Source organism: Loxodonta africana, chromosome 25 (assembly GCF_030014295.1).
Source record: "Loxodonta africana isolate mLoxAfr1 chromosome 25, mLoxAfr1.hap2, whole genome shotgun sequence".
NCBI classification, from domain to species: Eukaryota; Metazoa; Chordata; class Mammalia; order Proboscidea; family Elephantidae; genus Loxodonta; species Loxodonta africana.
The window spans coordinates 58,988,054-59,010,039 of NC_087366.1; the positions used below are offsets into that span (position 1 = coordinate 58,988,054).

Genomic DNA, 21,986 nt, shown 5'->3' on the forward strand with positions numbered 1-21,986 from the left:
GATACCAAAACCAGGTAAAGACATTAAAAAAAAAAAGAAAATTATAGACCTATATCCCTCATGAACATAGATGCAAAAATCCTCAACAAAATTGTAGCCAATAGAATCCAACAACACATCAAAAAAATAATTCACCCTGATCAAGTGGGATTTATAGCAGGTATGCAAGGCTGGTTTAATATCAGAAAAACTATTAATGTAATCCATCACATAAATAAAACAAAAGATAAAAACCACATGATCTTATCAATAGATGCAGAAAAGGCATTTGACAAAGTTCAACACCCCTTTATGATAAAAACTCTTACCAAAATAGGAATTGAAGGAAAATTCCTCAACATAATAAAGGGCATCTATGCAAAGCCAACAGCCAATATCACTCTAAATGGAGAGAACCTGAAAGCATTTCCCTTGAGAACGGGAACCAGACAAGGATGCCCTTTATCACCGCTCTTATTCAACATCGTTCTTGAAGTCCTAGCCAGGGCAATTAGGCTAGACAAAGAAATAAAGGGTATCCGGATTGGCAAGGAGGAAGTAAAGTTATCACTATTTGTAGATGACATGATCTTATACACAGAAAACCCTAAGGAATCCTCCAGAAGACTACTGAAGCTAATAGAAGAGTTTCGCAGGGTCTCAGGTTATAAGATAAACATACAAAAATCACTTGGATTCCTCTACATCAACAAAAAGAACACCGAAGAGGAAATAACCAAATCAATACCATTCACAGTAGCCCCCAAGAAGATAAAATACTTAGAAATAAATCTTACCAAGGATGTAAAAGACCTATACAAAGAAAACTACAAAGCTCTACTACAAGAAATTCAAAAGGACATACTTAAGTGGAAAAACATACCCTGCTCATGGATAGGAAGACTTAACATACTAAAAATGTCTATTCTACCAAAAGCCATCTATACATATAACGCAATTCCGATCCAAATTCCAATGTTACATTTCAAGGAGATAGAGAAACAAATCACCAATTTCATATGGAAGGGAAAGAAGCCCCGGATAAGCAAAGCATTACTGAAAAAGAAGAAGAAAGTGGGAGGCCTCACTCTACCTGACTTCAGAACCTATTATACAGCCACAGTAGTCAAAACAGCCTGGTACTGGTACAACAACAGGCACATAGACCAAAGGAACAGAATTGAGAACCCAGATATAAATCCATCCACGTATGAGCAGCTGATATTTGACAAAGGACCAGTGTCAGGTAATTGGGGAAAAGATAGTCTTTTTAACAAATGGTGCTGGCATAAGTGGATATCCATTTGCAAAAAAATGAAACAGGACCCATACCTCACACCATGCACAAAAACTAACTCCAAGTGGATCAAAGACCTAAACATAAAGACTAAAACGATAAAGATCATGGAAGGAAAAATAGGGACAACCCTAGGAGCCCTAATACAAGGCATAAACAGAATACAAAACATTACCAAAAATGATGAAGAGAAACCCGATAACTGGGAGCTCCTAAAAATCAAACACCTATGCTCATCTAAAGACTTCACCAAAAGAGTAAAAAGACCACCTACAGACTGGGAAAGAATTTTCAGCTATGACATCTCAGACCAGCGCCTGATCTCTAAAATCTACATGATTCTGTCAAAACTCAACCACAAAAAGACAAAGAACCTAATCAAGAAGTGGGCAAAGGATATGAACACACATTTCACTAAAGAAGATATTCAGGCAGCCAACAGATACATGAGAAAATGCTCCCGATCATTAGCCATTAGAGAAATGCAAATTAAAACTATGATGAGATTCCATCTCACACCAACTAGGCTGGCATTAATCCAAAAAACACAAAATAATAAATGTTGGAGAGGCTGCGGAGAGATTGGAACTCTTATACACTGCTGGTGGGAATGTAAAATGGTACAACCACTTTGGAAATCTATCTGGCGTTATCTTAAACAGTTAGAAATAGAACTACCATACAACCCAGAAATCCCACTCCTAGGAATATACCCTAGAGATACAAGAGCCTTCACACAAACAGATATATGCACACCCATGTTTATTGCAGCTCTGTTTACAATAGCAAAAAGCTGGAAGCAACCAAGGTGTCCATCAAGGGATGAATGGGTAAATAAATTGTGGTATATTCACACAATGGAATACTACGCATCGATAAAGAACAGTGACGAATCTGTCAAACATTTCATAACATGGAGGAACCTGGAAGGCATTATGCTGAGTGAAATTAGTCAGAGGCAAAAGGACAAATATTGTATAAGACCACTATTATAAGATCTTGAGAAATAGTAAAAACTGAGAAGAACACATACTTTTGTGGTTACGAAGGGGCGAGGGAGGGAGGGAGAGAGAGGGTTTTTTATTGATTAATCAGTAGATAAGAACTGCTTTAGGTGAAGGGAAAGACAACACTCAATACATGGAAGGTCAGCTCAATTGGACTGGACTAAAAGCAAAGAAGTTTCCGGGATAAAATAAATACTTCAAAGGTCAGCGGAGCAGGGGCGGGGGTCTGGGGAACATGGTTTGAGGGGACTTCTAAGTCAATTGGCAAAATAATTCTATTATGAAAACATTCTGCATCCCACTTTGAAATGTGGCGTCTGGGGTCTTAAATGCTAACAAGCGGCCATCTAAGATGCATCAATTGGTCTCAGCCCACCTGGAGCAACGGAAAATGAAGAACACCAAGGTCACACGACAACTAAGAGCCTAAGAGACAGAAAGGGCCACATGAACCAGAGACCTACATCATCCTGAGACCAGAAGAACTAGTTGGTGCCCGGCCACAATCGATGACTGCCCTGTCAGGGAGCACAACAGAGAACTCCTGAGGGAGCAGATCAGTGGGATGCAGACCCCAAATTCTCATAAAAAGACCATACTTAAGGGTCTGACTGCAACTGGAGGAATCCCGGCGGCAATGCTCCCCAGACCTTCTGTTTGCACAGGACAGGAACCATCCCCGAAGACAACTCATCAGACATGAAAGGGACTGGTCAGCGGGGGGGAGAGAGATGCTGATGAAGAGTGAGCTAATTAAATCAGGTGGACACTGGAGAGTGTGTTGGCAACTCTTGTCTGGAGGGGGGATGGGAAGATAGAGAGAGAGGGAAGCTGGCAAAATTGTCACGAAACGAGAGACTGAAAGGGCTGACTCAATAGGGGGAGAGCAAGTGGGAGAAGGGAGTAAGATGTATGTAAACTTACGTGTGACAGACTGATTGGATTTGTAAATGTTCACTTGAAGCTTAATAAAAATTAATTAAAAAAAAAAACTTCAGCAGCAGCAGTACAATGGGAAGCAGTATGTGAATATCTTGCACCTTGCTTTTCAATACATAGAATCATTTTTATAAATTGAACAATAATCTCTTTTTAAATCATAGTTGTCTTTATAAATTAGTGTTCCGTAAACTATTAATACATTTTAATAAAAATTTTTAATCAAATTGTCTGCTAACGTGGTTCCCATAAAAACCCGTTGCTGTTGTATCAATTCCAACTCATAGCAACCCTATAGGACAGAGGAGAACCACCTCACAGGGTTTCCAAGGCTGTAATCTCTATGGAAGCTGACTGCCACATTTTTCTCCTGTGGAGCAGCTGGTGGTTTCGGTTAGCAGCCCACAGGGCTTCTATGTGGTTCCCATATACATATGCTACCCACTGAGTGGTTTCAATTTAAGAGCATAACATTGAGCTGTCTGTGACTGGCTAGATACATTTATTTCATAATAATTCATTTACAATTAATCATATATTGGGGTTGCCTTTATTTTACCCTACCTTTGAGTCTGGTAAGAAAATAATACACTTAAAAGTAAACATAATGCAAGCTATGTAATAAAAAAAAGAAAATTTAAAAGAATAACACAATTTATAAAAGCTGTCTTTTACATGTAATATTGGTGAAGTCAGTCAATTTAAACTCAAAGTGCTAGTGCTCAAAAAAAAGCAGATGAAAGAATATTTCAGTATATCTCTGGTACCATTGCATACAGGAAGCACTACCAATTTTTTATTTCATCACTTGCAAAATGAAGTGGGGAGTGGTAAAAAGAAGTTACATAGAATATGATCCCCATACCCAATGCCATGGAATTGACTCCAACTCATAGCGACCCCACAGGACAGAGTAGAAATGTCCCACTGAGTTTCCAAGGCTGCGAATCCTGTGGAAGCAAATGCCACATCTTTCTCCCAATAGAACATGATAGGGCTGAGAACAAGAAGGGCCCCCGAACAGTAGGGCCATTTGAGTGCCTAATGGGAAGAGCACGTTGCAGTAAAATCACAAGCAAGAGTTCAGGATGTGTGCAATGCATGTGGAGATCCATCAGGTGACTACAAAAAAAAAAACAAAAACCAAACCTGTTGCCACCGAGTCAATTCCAACTCATAGCAACCCTACAGGACAGAGCAGAACTGCCCCATAGAGTCTCCAAGGAGCAGCTGGTGGATTCAAACTGCCAGCCTTTTGGTTAGGAGCCATAGCACTGAAACACTACACTACCAGGGTTTTCCCAGGTAACTATATGTTTTTTTTTTTTTTTTAAATCAGAGCATAACCTCACTGACAGCTCTGGTTCCGTAAGACAGAAAAATTGTGGTTCTTTGGCCAGTTATAGCAGCATGAAAGTCAGCAGAAGGCCTGAAACGAAGACTGAAAAGAAAACAAACAAAAAAGTTATGCAGGAAGCGAGAAAGAGTCAAATCACAAAAGAAAACCAAAATGGCTCTACTATTATGGGTTAATGAGGGCACAAGGGTGGAAATCATATGACATTTTAGGACTGGGGAAGCCATTTGGTCTCACTGTGAGAATTATTTAAAAGCTGGATAGAAATATACTGGTTCAGTCATATTTTTGAGGAAGGCTATCTCTCTAGATATCCCAACTCATGGCGACCCAATGTTTGCAGGGTAGCACTGTACTCTGCAGAGTTTTTTGATGGTGGATTTTTGGAAATAGTTTACCAGGCCTTTCTTCCTAGATGCCTGTAAGTGAACTCAAACCACCAAACTTTGGTTTGGTAGCAAGTGTGTTAATCGTTTGTTCTACCTAGGGACTCTATATAAAATACAGGGCCCTGGGGAGCAGTGGTTAAGATCTCAGGCTGCTAACCAAAGATTGGTGGTTTGAATCTACCAACCACTCCTTGGAAACCCTATGAGGCAGTTCTACTCTGTCCTATGGGGCTGCTATGAGTCAGAATTGACTGTATGGCAATGGATTTTGTTTTAAAGAAATCTTAGGACTTCTGTCTTTCCACAGTCATCTTTCTGTTGGATCTTTGCCACATTTGAGGCTGTTGACCACCCCAAGTTTCTTTAACAGTTTTCTCCTCTGATACTGTGGATTGAATTATGTCCCCCCAAAATATGCGCCAACTCGGTTAGGCCACGATTGCCAGTATTGTATGATGGGCCACCATTTTGTCACTTGATGAGATTTTCCTAAGTGCTGTAAATCCTATCACTGTGAAGGATTAGTGGCAGTTATTAGATAGTGTCTTAAGCCAATCTCTTTTGAGGTATAAAAGAGAGAAGCAAACAGAGAGATGGGGGACCTCATACTACCAAGAAAGCAGCGCCAGGAGCAGAGCGCATCCTTTGGACCCTAGGTTCCCGTGCAGAGAAGCTCCTGGACCACTGGAAGATTGATGACAAGAACCTTTCTCCAGAGCCAACAGAAAGAGAAAGACTACCCCTGGAGCTGGCGCCCTCAATTTGGACTTCCGGCCAACTGGACTGTGAGAGAATAAATTTCTCTTTGTTAGAGCCATCCGCTTGTGGTATTTCTGTTATAGAAGCATTAGATGACCGAGACATCTGGTTCCTGTGATACTGTGTCACTGTTTCTCTGACTGTTTATTCTCTATGTAACAACTTTTCTTCTTTCTAGATCCCGCCAAGTGCATCCCACAAACCTCAGTCCTTGGTCCTCTGCTCTGCTGCTCAGATACCTTTTTTAAATCAGGTAGAAAATCCTATTATAATGATGGCTCTAAAACCTTTATCTCCAGCTCTGACCCTTCACCTAATCTCCCATTCAGTAGTTCAGTACAGAAAACATTTGTCGAGTGCTTACTGTGATATTCCAGACACTCTGCTAAGAGACAGGATCCCAATGGCCTTATATCACCACATGGAGGTGTCCTAACACCATCACACACTCAAAATGCTCAGAACTTCTTTTTGTAAGCTTCACCAACTGCCCCATTTAAAATGTTTCTTGTAAACACCCCTGCTTTTGTTATCATTATAATCATTAATCAGCTTTGCTAAGATAAAAATCCAACTATCTCAGTAACATACAAAATACAAAAGTTCATTTCTCACTCGCGTTACACGTAGGCTAAAGTTCCCTGTAGCTATGCTGCACAAGTCTATTCATCCCAGCTCCAGGGTTAAAAGGAGCAGCCCAGACCTGAGGTGTGTTGTTCTTGTGCCAGAGCCAAAGAGTGAGGAAACCTCTTAAAGCTTCAGCTTGGGCATGGCGTAGGTCCCGTTTGCTCATAACACGTGATCAAGCCCAAACTCAGTGGAACGGGGGTGAATAATCCGTTCAAGAAGAAGGGGCAAGTGAATAACGTTGAACAAGAATATAACTCTATCATCATGGCACATATGGGGGCAGTGGAGATTCAATGGTAAAATTCTCGCCTTCCATGCAGGAGAGCCAGGCTCGATTCTTGGCCAACGCACCTCCTCTGTAGCCACCGGCCTGTCAGTGGAGGCTTGCATGTTGCTATGATGCTGTACTGGCTTCAGGAGATCACCCAGACTGAGATGGACTAGGAAGAAACGCCTGGCAATCTGCTTCCAGAAATCAGCCAATGAAAATCCTGTGGATCACAACAGTCTGATCCCACTGTGCATGAGGTCGTCATGAGTTGTGGGCTGACTCGACAGCAGCTAACATATTGAAACTAATCACCAACCATGCTGACCATGGGAAACATCTTCCAACTGTATCCCTGTGCATCATTCATTTATCCAGTCAGTGAAAACTTCTGCAAGATATTCTATGTAAGACTCCCTGTAATAAGGCTGGGATATAATAAATAGAACAGTCACTGCCGTTCAGGAGCTCCCAAACAAATGAAAGAGACATGTAAATAAACAAATGAGTCATGGTAGGACAAGCTACAAGAGCAAAGCATTAAAGAGGTACACTTCAGCCTCCCTGAACCCTACTCCTGCTTGAGGAGGTCAGAGAGGGCTAACCATCACGAAATAAAGTCTTGAAGGGTAAGGAGGAATTCAGACCAATTTGGAGCAATTTGAGTTCATTCCACGCAGAGTGAACAACATTTGGAAAAACACACAGGTAGGTGAGGAAATAGCATATTTGGGTAATGGCAAATGGTTTAATGTGGTCAAAGCGTATTTATACAGAAGTAGTAAAAAAGGGAGGCTAGATAAAAAGCAAATGTCAGATTACGAAAGACGTGACAATGTCACGCCAAAAGGTTTGAACTTTATGTTAATAGGAAAAGGACTTCAGGCAGGGAAATAAAATGAGGAAGTCTATATTGTAATCAAAAGACTTTTATGAGGGGAAATAGAAAGGTTCTAATGATCTGATAGAAGGCAGAGAGTAGGAAGCAGGGAGTGAGAGGTGGTGGGGAGTCTAGGATGACTCCTAGTTCCCCCAGGCTTGGATTTCTGGTTGAACGGTGGCACTACTGGCCTGAATAAAGGGATACAGAAGCAGAATCAAGTTTCAAGACCTGAGAGATATCCAGAGAAAATGTTTAGTAGGTACTTAGGATATGCATCTCCATGGATCAGGAGCATAGAACCTTAAGCATGTCATTTAATCTCCCTGAGGCTCCATTCCTTCTATAAAATGAAGAGAACATCTGCTCTTTCTACTTGGCGGAAGGTGGCCAGGATCACGTGTGATAAACTCGTTGCCGTTGAGTCAACTCTGACTCACAGTGACGCTATAGGACAGAGTAGGACTGCCCCACAGGGTCTCCAAGGCTGTAAATCTTCACAGAAGCAGATTGCCACTTTTTTCTCCCATGGAGCAGCAGGTGGGTTTGAACCTCCAATCTTTTGGTTAGCAGCTGAGCACTTAACCACCATGGCACAAAGGGCTCCTATATGAGATAAAAACCAAACCAAACTCGTTGCTGTCGAGTCGATTCTGACTCATAGAGACCCTACAGGACAGAGTAGAACTGCCCCATAGAATTTCCAAGGAGTGACTGGTGGATTCAAACTGCCAACTTTTGTTTAGAAGATGTAGCTCTTAACCACTACACCACCAGGGTTTCCATATGAGATAAGGAATGGAAAAAAAAAAAAAGTTTTTTAAACAATAAATTCCTTTAAATATGTAGGAAATTATTGTCAAGGTCACACTCAACGCCTTAGCAGCCTTCCACTGCTCCCCAAACTCTCTACTCCATCGAGATCAGCATCCTGTTTTCCAGCATACTGTGCTCATTTCCAACTTCAAAACTTCACTCACGCTATTGCCCTCCTGAAACACCCTCCCTCCTCCAAATCTATCATCTATTGTTCCATGGAAGCTCAACCCACATCTCATTTCCTTGACCTTCGGAGCCAACGGTAACGGCCCATTCTGTGGGATCCTAGCATTCTCATTATCTCTGTGCATGCTCATGTGTATATACACTTGGGGCGGGGGAGGGAATCCTATTTTTCATTGATTTTAAAATAGTTTATTTAATAAACTATGCACTCGTGTTGTTTAAAATTCAAAAGCTACAAAAGAATTTATGGAGAAAAGCTTCTTTCCCACCTTTATTCCTCAAGTACTCAGTTCTCTTCCCCCAGGCAATTAATGTTGCCAGTTATGGCACATCCTTCCGGAGTTACCTAGGCAAGCAAATTAAACGGGTGGCTTTCAACTCATGCTCCGCTGTCTCAGGTGATAAGAGAGGCCACAGGCAAAGAGTGAAACCGGGGGAGTTTCTCCAGCTTCCGAAACAACTGTACTGCTTATATCTATTGTGTGTAGAGACCTCAAAACTTTGTCAAAATTTTATTTGAGGAGTTCTGTTACTAAAACAGTTTTAGAATAACTGACCTACACCATTCATTTTATAATTTAATCACATACCATATGGTATTATTACCTTCACTATTATTATTACTTATTGCTGTTAGGCCAAAAATAAAGTTATATGGACTAAATTAGGGCAGTGATGGTTTAAGTATAGTTACTATGCTAGTATGTGGAACAGGATAATTTACAGAGATTCAAATAATATCCTCAATTCATGTTCAACTCCCCAAACCAAGAAAATAGCAGGCCCTTTCATACACTCTTGCTTCAGAAGGTATGTATAGTTGTTTACCCCCAGCTTTATTTCTTAAAACACGAACTTCCAGATACTGTGCTAGGGGGTAAGAGGAGAGGTGTAGACAAAGAGAAAGAAAGAAGCGTACTCCTGGGAAAGAGCTAGGTATTCACTTTGTAAAATGTGGAAATACAATATTGTCCCCCCGCCAACACACACACATTGGTGGCATAGCGATTAAGAGCTTGGCGGCTAACCAAAAGGTCAGCAGTTTGAATCAACTAGCTGCTTCTTGGAAACCCTGTGGGGCAGTTGTACTCTGTCCTATAGGGTGGCTATGAGTTGGAATTGACTCAGAGCAATGGGTTTGGTTTTGTTTTGGCATTGTTCCTGGTAATCCGAGAAGCTGGAATACATAAAAAAGAACAGGGCATCAGGATTGGAGGAAAACTAATCAACAACCTGCAATATGCAGATAACACAATCTTGCTTGCTGAAAGTGAAGAGGACTTGAAGCACTTAGTGATGAAGGTCAAAGACCACAGCCTTCCAATCATCTCATATGCATGCGAAAGCTGCACAATGAAACAGGAAGACAGAAGAAGAATTGACGCTTTTGAATTGCGGTGTTGGGAAAGAATATTGAATATACCACGGACTGCCAGAAGAAGAAACAGATCTGCCTTGGAAGAAGAACAACCAGAATGCTCCTTAGAAGCAAGGATGGCAAGGCTTCAATCTCACGTACTTTGGACATGTTATCAGGAGGGACCAGTCCCTGGAGAAGGATATCATGCTTGGTAAAGTAAAGGGTCAGTGAAAAAGAAGGCCCTCGATAAGATGGATTGACACAGTGGCTGCAACAATGGGCTCAAGCATAACAACTATTATGAGGATGGCACAGAACCCGGGAGTGTTTCATTCTGTTGAACACAGGGTCTCTATGAGTTGGAATCAACTCGTCAGCACCTAGCAACAACTAACAATAATTGCTCCTGGTGGCAGAGTGGTCACGTGCTCTGCTGCCGACTGGAAGGTCAGTGGTTTGAACCCATCAGCCAGTTCATGGGAGAAAGATGTGGTATTCTGCTTCCATAAAGATTTACAGCCTTGGAAACCTTATGGGGTTGCTTTGAGTCAGAATTGGTGGCAACAGGTTTATTGATCCTAGAAGATGGCTTTTCCTCTAGAAGGGTTGCCTGGTGGCATCTCTAGAGGAGACTGAACTCTAAGCTCTAGCGATATCAGTTCTGGCAAACATTCCCATTCCCCATATGTGGCACAGAAGCCGTAGAGTCCTCAAAGCGTAAACCTTGAGGGATCAAATATGTGGGTTTGGACAATGGGTGTCTTTTAAATGAAGGCTCCACGAAGACAGGAATTTTTGATATTCTGGCACTACTTCAGTCCCACGGGATCTCTGTATAACATGAAGGAAGAAAATATCCAGTAATAACTGAGACTGAACTGCCTACCAGCTCAGCAAGAGGAGAGTCTAATTCACTTCATTTAACGGAAAGAAACAAGTGACACTTCTTGCAAACACGATATCCACTACTTGTGCACTGTGAATCTCTAAAAGGGCCACGGACTGTAATTTCGCTTCCCAAACTTGTTTGACTACTAGGCCTTTTTTCAGGAATGTTGTAAAACCAAGATTTTAAAAAATATACTTCAGGAAAAACTAATTTAGTATCTATCTTTATTTGCGTATGTCAATTAGGCTGTAAATTCTTGAAGCTAGGGATTATATTTCTTTGGTATAGCACTGAGCAACCAACACAGTGCTAACATGTAGTAGCTATATAATCAATGTTTAATAATAATAATAGTAATAGAATTAAAAAATTTATTAGATATCTTCTATGCCCCAAGCTTGTCATGGGTTTATCACTTTCACCCCTATAATAATACTGTCACCTCCATCTTGTAAGTGAAAAAACTGGGGTTCAAAGAAGTTAAGAAAAATTATCCCAGGTCACATAGACAGTAATTGCTGGAGCTAAGACAGAAATTCAGGTTGATTTCTGTGTCTAAGCCAAGAAAGAATACAACTAGAAGACATAGAATGATTAATTTTCATAGGATTCATAAATGCAACGGCTACTAAAAAATTTAACTCTGTGTTTCCTCAATTCAAAGACAATCTTTTCAAAATAGCTTAATGTTTCTGAAATCAGGGAGTATGTTAAAAACACATGCTAAACATTTCTTTTCTTGAAGATCTGTTAATAAAACAATGTATGCCTTACAAATTGCATTGTCAGGGTTCTCTCTAGCTAACCCTGGTCACAGAGCCAGTTATATCAAACCGATCAGGGTTTCTGAGATTACCCACCACTGTTACAAATGTGTGGTGGATAATAAATCCCACCCCACATGCCAAATCCACCCTGTAGAAATCTCAGCTTCCCTCCCCTGGTCAGTCCAGATCCCAGCTGCTCTACACAGCCCTTTCTCTCTCATCTCCAGTTACCCAGGTCAATGGTTGCCAGTCCCTCCTCTGTTTCTTAGGTCCCATTATGAATTGGAAAAACTCTCAAACTCCAGGGAAAAAGCTACCTTTTTTTCTTCTTTTAAAATTTTATTTATTTTGTTGTTAATGTTGAGAATACACATAGCAAAACATATACCAATTCAACAGTTTCTACATGTACCATTTAATGACATTGATTATATTCCTCAAGTTGTACAACCATTCTCACCCTCCTTATCTGAGTTGTTCCTCCCTCGTTAACATAAAGTCTCTGCCCCCTCAGGTTCCTATCTAATCTTTCAAGTTACTGTTTTCAATTTGATTTCACAGTTCATAAAAGAGTATAATGCAGTCCCTTTTTTACTAGTTAAGCTAAATTGTTCAGTTTTAAGATGACTTTAGAGGATATTTTTGGTTTAACGTTTAAAGAATACCTCAGGGCAATAGTTGCAGAGGCTCAGCCACCTTCATGGCTCCAGAAAGTCTAGAGTACATGAGAATTTGAAATTCTCCTCTACATTTTCCCCATTTTGATCAGGATTCTTCTGTGGAATCTTTGATCAAAATGTTTAGTAAAGGTAGCTGGGCACCATCCAGTTCTTCCGGTCTCATGGCAAAAGGAGGGAGTTGATTACGGAAGTAATTAGCCACATATTCCATATCTTCCTTCTGGTCCTAACTCTCCTTCTTCCTTTCTTGCTCCAGGTGGGAAAAGACTACCTTTAATCTAGCAGAAAAAAGAATACAAACGCATATGGCAAGGTCTGGGAGGGGGTCTCAGTACAAAGCTTCCATGTCCCCAAGGGACATGTTTACCCTGCAGAGAGCAGATGTTCACTCTCTCTACCCAAGAACCTCCACAGAACCTCTGTCTTCCAAGGCCTTTTATTGGCCTCACAATGTGGCCATGATAGATTGTATCATGCTCCCTGAGGCTTATTCAGCATCAGGCCCCTAGGTGGTCTCTCTGCTTAGTCCCCACTCATTGGCCTCAGGTGTGGTCTGGCTCTCAGGAACCAGGGGCAAAGCCAAATTGTTTAACTGCAAGGGGATTTCACACTTTGCATAAATCTATTTACTGCCTTTAGAATCTAGGGAAACAAGGAAATCCTCTATTTTCTTTATCTACAACTCCTTACTTTGAGACTGTATGTAAACATACACATTAAAGCTCTTAGCATAGTACCTAAAATATATTAGGTATTGAACAACTGGTAACTATGTGTATTATAACTATTTAAAGAATAAAATGTAGGACGTAAACACAATCCCATCCAGTAGGTGGTGTGAACTGAACATTTAAAAACCAAATCTGGACAGGCAGATAAAAAAGCTATCTATTATCTGCCTAACATTGTTATATCACTTACAGTGACTCACTTTTACGCTAACAATAGCAAGGTCATATTGCTCCAATTGAGTACTTTCCCCTCCCAACAGTCTTTTTACATGTCCTTGTTCTCTAGAAATGCGGCTATTGTTAAAGGAACGCTTTTTTTCTTTTAGATTTTTGGTGATTATGTTTGAAGTATACAGAATATTTTTAGGAATATGGTAAGAAAGGTAACCAAGAGTGGTGGAAAATACAGGCATTTTGGAATCACATAAAACTGGGTCTAAACTTCGCTACACTTACTACAAGCAGCATGTCCTTGGGGAAGTAACTGTGTCTTGAGTCTCAAGTTCTTCATCTGTAAATAGCAATGATATTTTTAGGGTTGGTGTAAACTGTACAGAGTTGGTGTAAGCATTCGAGAGGAACACTGCTTAGTGCGATATTCAGCTCACAGTAGGCAGTCAACGGATGCAGTTACCTTAATCTCATTCAACAATTATTTATTCAGAGCTCATTATATCTTGTGTCCTATTGGGCACTGAATATACAATGGCAAAATAAATGAGCGAATGAATAAATGAATGAGTGGATGAATGAATCAGACTTGTTCTCAGGGAGCTTATTATAGCCTCCCAATGAAAAGAGAAAGGAAAATCAAGAACGAATCTAACTGAGGAAAATCTTCACCTTTTTATTATTGTTTTTCCAAATGAGACAGAAAGCGATTAGGTCCGAATCTGGAAAATAAGTTTGGTTATCAGTCTGGGCGATACCATTTTTGATCAAACACAGTTGAGACACTAAAGAAGCAAAACAAGTTTTCTCGGTGGCTTGTTACTTGAATTTTAAAGAAAAATACATTTTCAGCAGCTCCAGCATCATTAGAATAAGCATAGATTCCCAAGTTGGCTGCTTCAGTGAGTAACAGTCACTTAAGTGTATCAGCTCTGGTATGTTCAATTTATAAAGAGTATCTCATTAATCACTCATAATCATCAGACTTGCAGCTTGTGACTGGCAATGAAAGCTAGTAGTAACATTTGTGAAATGCATACGCACAGTCTGTTGCCCTCTCTGTTGACAGCATTGGTCAGTACCCCCAATCAGTAACGAATAATGGAACTTAAGACACTCTTGTGAAGTACCCTATGTAGAGTACCTTAATCCTTGATCATCCTACTTCAGTGATCTGATTCTGTCACAAATTGGCTTGGAAGGGCTCTGCCTCTGCACACTCAGCTTTGCTATTCGAAAATTTGAGGCTTTGCTTCAACTGTTTTGACTTCCCTTTTCCATCTGTTTCCAAGCTGGTAACCAAGCAGTGTTCTACAGTGGAACCTGAACTATATATAGTACTGTGTTCTTCTTCTTCACTGATATTGGCCTGATTTTAGTAGTTCAGAAGAGAGAGGTAGAGATAATGGTTTCAAGCTATTATTGAAAAATTAATATGCAACCTGGAGGAGAAACAACTACATTAAAGACAACGTGTTACCACTAATGAAGTATAATGGATAAAGATAAAGCAACATATAACCCTACTCTAACTCACATATTAAAGCCTAGAACTAGGTTGAAACTGAATACCAGCCTCAGCATCCAATATAGTGAGGATGTATCTCCAGAGGTGATTTCCTAAAAGTGGGCATATATTTTGGGCTCCATATAGTTGATCAGAGGAGGAAGCTTTGTTTTTGAACCCAGCAGCTTTTTGAATGAATGTCGTTAAGCACCATTTATAAGGGACGCAAGTTGTAACTACAACATTCATGCATTATTAATAGTTATACAATGATGCAGGAGATAATACAAAGTTATGCCACAATGGGCTGACAAATGAGTGGCAAGAACAGCAAGAGAGGAAGATAATATTTCAGGCAAGGAAAATAGCATGAAGAATGTATGGAAACTAAAAATGGTAAGTCTTGTTTCCAGAACACTCTGTAGACCTATTTAACTAGCATGGAAGTGTCATAAAGGCGCAGTAGTGCTGGATAAAACTGGATCTTGGAACCATATTGTGGATAACTTTCAAGGACCCAAGAAATTAGAATTTGAGTTTTTTTTGCATAGTTTTCTCTCTACTTAAACATGCCAAAAATTACTGCTAACATTTTACTTTCCTGAAACTCATCATAAATAAAATAATTGAACACAGATTATTTTCACTCACTCAAAATATTTACTGAGTTATTTATTACTACATGCAACATACTTTCAAAGAACTACAGGGAATATAAAGATGAGCCAGAGGCTAATGGATACCGCTTTTAAATGTGTATCTTTCCATTTCAGATAACTTTTACCTTTTGCTATATTGAAAACAAACTATATCTTTAAAAAATGCTGAAGAAAATTTATAAAACCTAGGTAACTTTGTATATGGCATTGGGGAAGACCCCTAAGGTATATTACGTATGAAAGCTAAAAGTAACTATGATTGCTCCTCAAATTTAAAATTCTTTATAGGTTAGATTAACCGTCTATAGGATAACCTTCTGAAGACCTGTATTAACCTCTAGACAGGGGAACCTGTGCTATTAACGAGATTACTGAAAACTGCATTTTCAGTTGGTTGCTGTTATGGAAGCCAGCTTACTAAGCCATGTTAATTAGAAGAATTATTAAGCTTTCCTTTGGTTCTTGGTAGATTCCTAAAATCTTAAATGACATAACATTAGTTAAGTGGGAACACATAGTATTGAAGTAGGAACTGACCTCGAGATAATCATTTTATTTCAAGAAGTTATCACTGGGAGGTGATGATGTAAAGGCAAAGTTACAGAGAACAAAAATGTGTACAAGACATCAGATCTACCTTATAATAACATCATCATGGTTTTGAACATAGCTATAAGAGAGATACATTATTGTCTGAATATTTTATTTTAGTAATCTGAATTGTTAGACTCTTCAAAAAGTAGTCTCTGTAGTTTAACATTTTTAAAATTCCCTTGCTAACAGTGAATTTATATATCATTTATTTATATCTACTTATTTCTTCTTTTTCCTCTCTATACCTTTTATGAATACAGAACAATTCCACTTAGATACAATTAATCAAGAAAAAAAACGAAGAATGAATTTAAACTATTATGAGAGAAAATAGTATTAAAAAAAAAAAAAATCAGGCGAAGCAATGAAGCAGACCACTGATTTAAAAACCTTCTCATTGTGTGCTGAGAAAATTACCTTTTTTTTAAATTTCTGACACCTTGAACCCAGGTAAGAGCTGGCATGCCAGCGTATACTTCTGCTAGTCTATAGGAGGATATAGACAGCTGCTGTATGCTACATTTCTCAAGGCAGATCTTCAAACTATTTCAAAATTCAGTAATAAAGAATGGTAAGTAGCATAGAAAGAAACTGCCTTGTTTTTATGTTTTGTGGAATTAATTTGAATACAATATGTTCCCAGTTAACTAATGTATGCCACTTAAGATTTTTGAAAAATCTAATGATAGACAAAAAACAGTTTAAATAATTCAATATTTATTGACTCCTGTTGTGGGCCATACTAATGAAACCAAAATGAAGAAGACTAAACAGGGCTCACACTCAAAGAGCTCACCATCTAAGAAAATGGAGACAATCATTAAAAATTAAATATCAGACACGATGAAAGGTACTTTAACATAAGTAAAATGTTTGGTTTAGTTTGGGTACAAGGAAGCAAGTCACCAATTCTCAGAAAAGGTCTCCTACCAAAAATTAAAGCCAAATTCTGTCCTTATATAAATATTCACTAGGTTTAGTTTGGGTACAAGGAAGCGAGTCACCAATTCTCAGAAAAGGTCTCATACCAAAAATTAAAGCCAAATTCTGTCCTTATATAAATATTTACTAGCAATAATTTGCAAACTACACGTAAATACTACTGAAGAGAATAAGCTACCTCATACTGTATCATTCGAATGCTAACACGTGTAAATTTTGCAATATTTACCTTCACTATTAGTTGATAATGTTGTCTGCCCAAGTAACTTCTCCACCATTTCTGAATAATTGTTACTCGTCTGTGTAAATACCTGGTAGGATAATTATGCGTATTAGTATGCTTTCAAGAAAAGGATGTCTCTTACATTTCAAATGAAGAAATCAAATTCAAAGCCAAGTTTGGGTGCACTTTTAAAGGGTAGAGGGTTATCAAAATGGGATACAGTTAGTTGTTCCCAGGGGTAGAAAAAGTGCGTAGACGCTATTCAATATTTCTTCTGGGCTTACGGGTAAAACTTTTTTTTTTTATTTCAATTAGTTTTCAATAATTAGTCTTTAAAATATTTGTGAAAATTAAGGCTTTAAAGCAGATAATAGTCACATGCTGAGAAGAGGTCAGACACTAACGACCCGAGTGAGTCGTCGCTGTTGTTAGTGCCCGGTCCAGGCAATTCCAATCCAGGGGTCCCCAGGTGTGCAGGACTAGAACTGCTCTATAGCAGTTTTCAAGGCTGCAACCTTTCAAAAGCAGATCACCAGTCCTTTCTTCTGAGGCACCTCTGGGTGGGTTAGAACCACCAACCTTTCACCTAATAGCAGAGCACTTAATGCTTTGCGCCTGCCAGGAACTCCAGGGGGTCATTGTAAGTGCAGGAATCCCCCAGCTTTGTGAAACCTTGCTTTCGCCACTTTGCTTTTACAAAGGACGGACATATCAGTACCTGTTTTCACTAATCTAAAGAAATCTGAAGAGTTTTTTCGCTTTTATGAAAAAAGGAGAGAAGCAGAAATAGCTTCGAGCGTCTGTTTTGCAGGAAGCAGTTACAAGAGGCAGCGCCCACCTGGAGCGGCCAGAGCGGCGTGGCCAAGCTCCTTCCTGGGAACTACACTCATCATCCCAGCATCAGCTGCCCTAGCTTTGAACTGTGTCTGTGAGCAGCTCTGCTTTATCTCCATTTATTTTGTGCATCTGTTAGCAAGGCGTGTCCTAAGGTATCAGAAAAGCCTGAGAGAGCTCATAAAGGTTTTATGTGTTATTTTGTATGATTTGATAAGTTATTTTTTAGATTTGGGAGCACGGAAAAAAAATTCCCATATAAATTAATGGTAATTACTTTGCTTTATGCAATTTCTGCTTACAAAAGATTTCATAGGAACATTGTACTTCCGGTTAGTGGTGAAACCAGTACTTAGAAATAATTCTATTAAACAGAATTCCTCTTAAGGTCAAGAAACATTTCCTCTCTTCACTCTTTCTTACATTCCTCAGTCTCTCTGATCTAAAGTCAAGTTAGCCTGGTGGATTAAAAGATACCCTTTGCTTCTGGAGCCTTGGTGACACAGTGGCTAAGAGCTGAGCTGCTAACCAAAAGGTCAGCAGTTCAAATCCACTGGCTGCCTTGGAAACCCTATGGGGCATTTCTGCTCTGTCCTATAGAGTCTCTGTGAGTTGGAATCGACTTGATGGCAATGGGTTTAGTTTTCTAGAAGAGAGACCTCATCTTCACACTTCAAATGTGCATGTCTGGCACCTACTAGATGGTTTGAGAAAGTATAAAAATCTTAAATGACATACATTAATTAACTGGGAACATACAGTGTTCAAGTGGGAACTGATCTCAAGATCATCATATTATTTCGAGAAGCTATCATTGAAATAGGGACTTTGGTGACTTCCTTTAAGGCTTAGCTTAGAAATGTGTTAAAAGTTTTTTCATCCATGGTTTGGATAATTGGATAAAGAAAATGTATTGGAAAGAGTAATGTCATATTGAGGAAAATTCACAGTAAGGGAGGTGATGACACAAAGGCCGGGTTACTTACAGAGAACAAAAATGTGTTCAGGACGTCAGATCTGTGTTATTAAACTTCCTAGGGATTTGCACAGAGACCCAGAACTTACCTATAAAACGATTATTGTTTGAACATTTTATAGACTGTAATGTCCAGCCTACCATCTGAGCTTTCATGGACTGGACATGCTCTTCTTTCAGCTTCTCCAGGACAATATCCGTTTAGAATGGAAGGGAGATGAGAAACAATTTGGGGAAAGTTAGGACAAGGGCCTACGTCAGACAACTTTTACAATCAGACGGCATCTGCCATCAATCGGCTTCATCCACCAACATCATGCTGGAGAGGATGGGAGAATCCCCGCCACTGCTGCCAGTACAAGCCCAGTTATTTGTCACATCTTAGGGAATCCGAGGAAGAGAATCTGGCCAAGTACCTTTATAACATTGGGAATTATTAAAAGTAGAGGTATGTTCAATAAAATTTAGTTTTTGGTATGAAGAAAAGATGCCAGAAACAGTATGCTATTTCTTAAAACAAACAAAAAGACATCATATAATTTATTAACTTCCTAAAAAAGTTAAAAGATTATCTGAAATAAAAGATCATTTGAAATGAACGATGTATGAACAAATGTATTTTCTAAGGAATTTTTTTGTTTTTTTCAATCTGAGTTTTCATAACAAAAGCAATATACCTGATATATGCCCGGACTTTGCACCCTCGGAACCAGCTCTGGATTTTAATTGCTGCCTCATTCTCCTGTTTTCTAAATCGATCTGCAACACTAAAACAGCATTTTAAAAACATTTCATTAGTAACTAACATAACTCTATTCCAAGTCAAGCTGTTAAACTTAATTTTTAATTTCTTACAAAATGATAATTATACTTTGAATGCCATGTTAAGGAAAATTAAAATACTAAATAAAGCAAGCATTTCAAAAATCATGAGCTATGTTTTAAAAATTAACCTTTCTTCAAGAGGCCATGTGCTTTCAACAGCTTTACTTTTTTTATTTTTATAATCACCTATTTTGCAACTAATTAATTTGCTAGCGATTTTTATCAGGGAATAAAAAATAAATGTGTTATTTTGTCACTATTTTAAAAACATAATTATTTGAATTTACCATTTAAAGGCTCCTACACATAAAATATCCGCATATTGCACTTAATTCAAGAGTAAAGTGAATTGCTAAGTAAAATGAATCCATCACCCAATGCCTATTTTAGACAGAACTCTCAAAAAATCCATTTCAGTTACAGGAGGCAATGGGCAAGGCCATGGGGCTTATAAAAAGATAAGAAATTCAGTTGTTTGATTCTACTGATTTACTGCAAGAAAAAAATCAGTAAAGACCTCCTTAATTTTATCATTCATTACATTTTCCCCTTCCTGTCCCCAATTAATAAAGTGATATTTCTAAGGCCAATGATGTGGACCACAGAGAGCGTCTCTCCTAGAATTCTGGTTGGCACATTTTTAGCACTGTATGTTTCCTATGGGGTCGATGGCAATGGGTTTTGGGTTTGCTGAATGAATAAAAAAATGGCCAACAAAACAAACCCACTGCTGTCAAGTTGATTCTGACTAATGGTGACCCCATAGGGTTTCCAAAGCTGTAAGTCTTTATGGAAGCAGACTGACACATCTCTCTCCCACATTGCCACTGGTAGTTTCCAATCAACAACCTTTCGGTTAGTAGTTGAGTGCTGTAAAGACTATGTCTCCAGGGCTCCAATGAATGGCTAGTCACCTAGTTTTTACATTTTTTTTTTTAATTCCATTAGAATTATGTTTTCTTAGACAGGTTACTTTTGATTTTCCATTATATTTTAGACAAAATATACAGATTTCCTTAAACAAAACAGAATGGAAAAAAAAATACTTCAAACAATAAAATTGTTGGACAATACTATAAAGTCAGCTGATTTGAGAAAGAAAATAGAATTAGCACCTAAGCTGTCAATGACAATAGCTGGAGAAAAGCCAGTTCATGGTGACACTGCCGAAGTCGGAAGAGCATGGGGCTCCGTCAGGTTTTCATAGTTGATTTTTCAGAAGGAGATCTCAAGGCCTTTCTTCTGAGGCACCTCTGAGTGGACTCAAACCTTCAACATTTTGGGCAGCAGCTGAGCACGTTAACCACTTACACCAGCCAGGGAATGAATTATAGTTCTAGGTATGCAAGAAGGAAGCCTAGGAAGCCTAGCTGAGAATCCATAAAAGAAAAGAGGAACAAAAATTTATGCATCAAAGTCCGTGACCCAGATGTGAAAATAGAGAGAGTGCTGTTGAGGATTCACAGAAATCGGTATGGCTGCATAAGGTACAGCACAATGTGTAGAATAAACTGTAAAAACCACATGTAAGAACGTACAGTTGCATTATCTGATAATGGGAAAACACAATGGTAAGATTACTATTTGATGCAATAAAATTGGCTGGAAGTAATCAAGGGTGTGAGGCTATTCTAGATAATTAGGAGTAGAAGAAAAGAAAATTTTATTACTGTTGTATGCTTGGACTGCATGTAGCAAATGTTAGAAGAGACCTGTGTGAACTGTATTCTTGGCTCATATTCTGGTACTCCATACGGGACGGAGAACAGCTTAAAGTCCTTTCCTCCAAGGGGCCTTCCCTGAGACTCCAGACTATAGTAGGCCTTTCTGTTACATGCCCTCATAGCTCTTCATAGTATTTACACAATCATAAGTAATGATTGTTTAAGGATGGTCTCTTCCACTAAATTTTAAACACCAAAAGCAGGAATCTGGTTAGTTTTGTCCCACATTGTATTCCCAGTGGCTTTTTTTTTTCACATTGTCTGGCCCAAAGGAAAACTCTACAGCTATTTGTTGAATTAATACTGAATGAACAAGTGGAAGGTGATGTAGTGGAATAAAATGTAATTATCCTCAGACCATCTGCCCCAAAATATCTATGCATCACACAGCAGCTGAAACTTCAAGGAGGATGGAATAACCAACAGGATGAGAGCCATGTCCCACTAAAGAAACACAAGAGCTAAAATAGAAAGAATCTCAGGGCCCCTAATGGGTAAGAAAGTCTCAGCAGAAGTAACAGGGAGAGAGAAAGAAGGGATAATTGGTGTTACTCCTCATATTCAACCTTTGTCTTACCAAAGTTGCTTCCTTTG

The 21,986-nt window shown here is 39.0% G+C and overlaps 1 protein-coding gene across 1 annotated transcript in view; it reads right to left on the bottom strand.

Moving 5' to 3' along the window:
* Positions 1–20,286, bottom strand: part of SPATA17 (spermatogenesis associated 17) — a 250,689-nt gene extending 230,403 nt beyond the window's left edge. Inside the window, exons 1-2 of the mRNA XM_064276902.1 lie at positions 19,521–20,286; positions 17,040–17,121 (exon numbers count right to left, since the gene is read on the bottom strand). Coding sequence (XP_064132972.1) covers positions 17,040–17,121; positions 19,521–19,651 — 213 coding nt within the window. The 5' untranslated portion in view covers positions 19,652–20,286. The remainder of the gene's footprint in view (positions 1–17,039; positions 17,122–19,520) is intronic.
* Between the last annotated feature and the right edge of the window lie 1,700 nt (positions 20,287–21,986).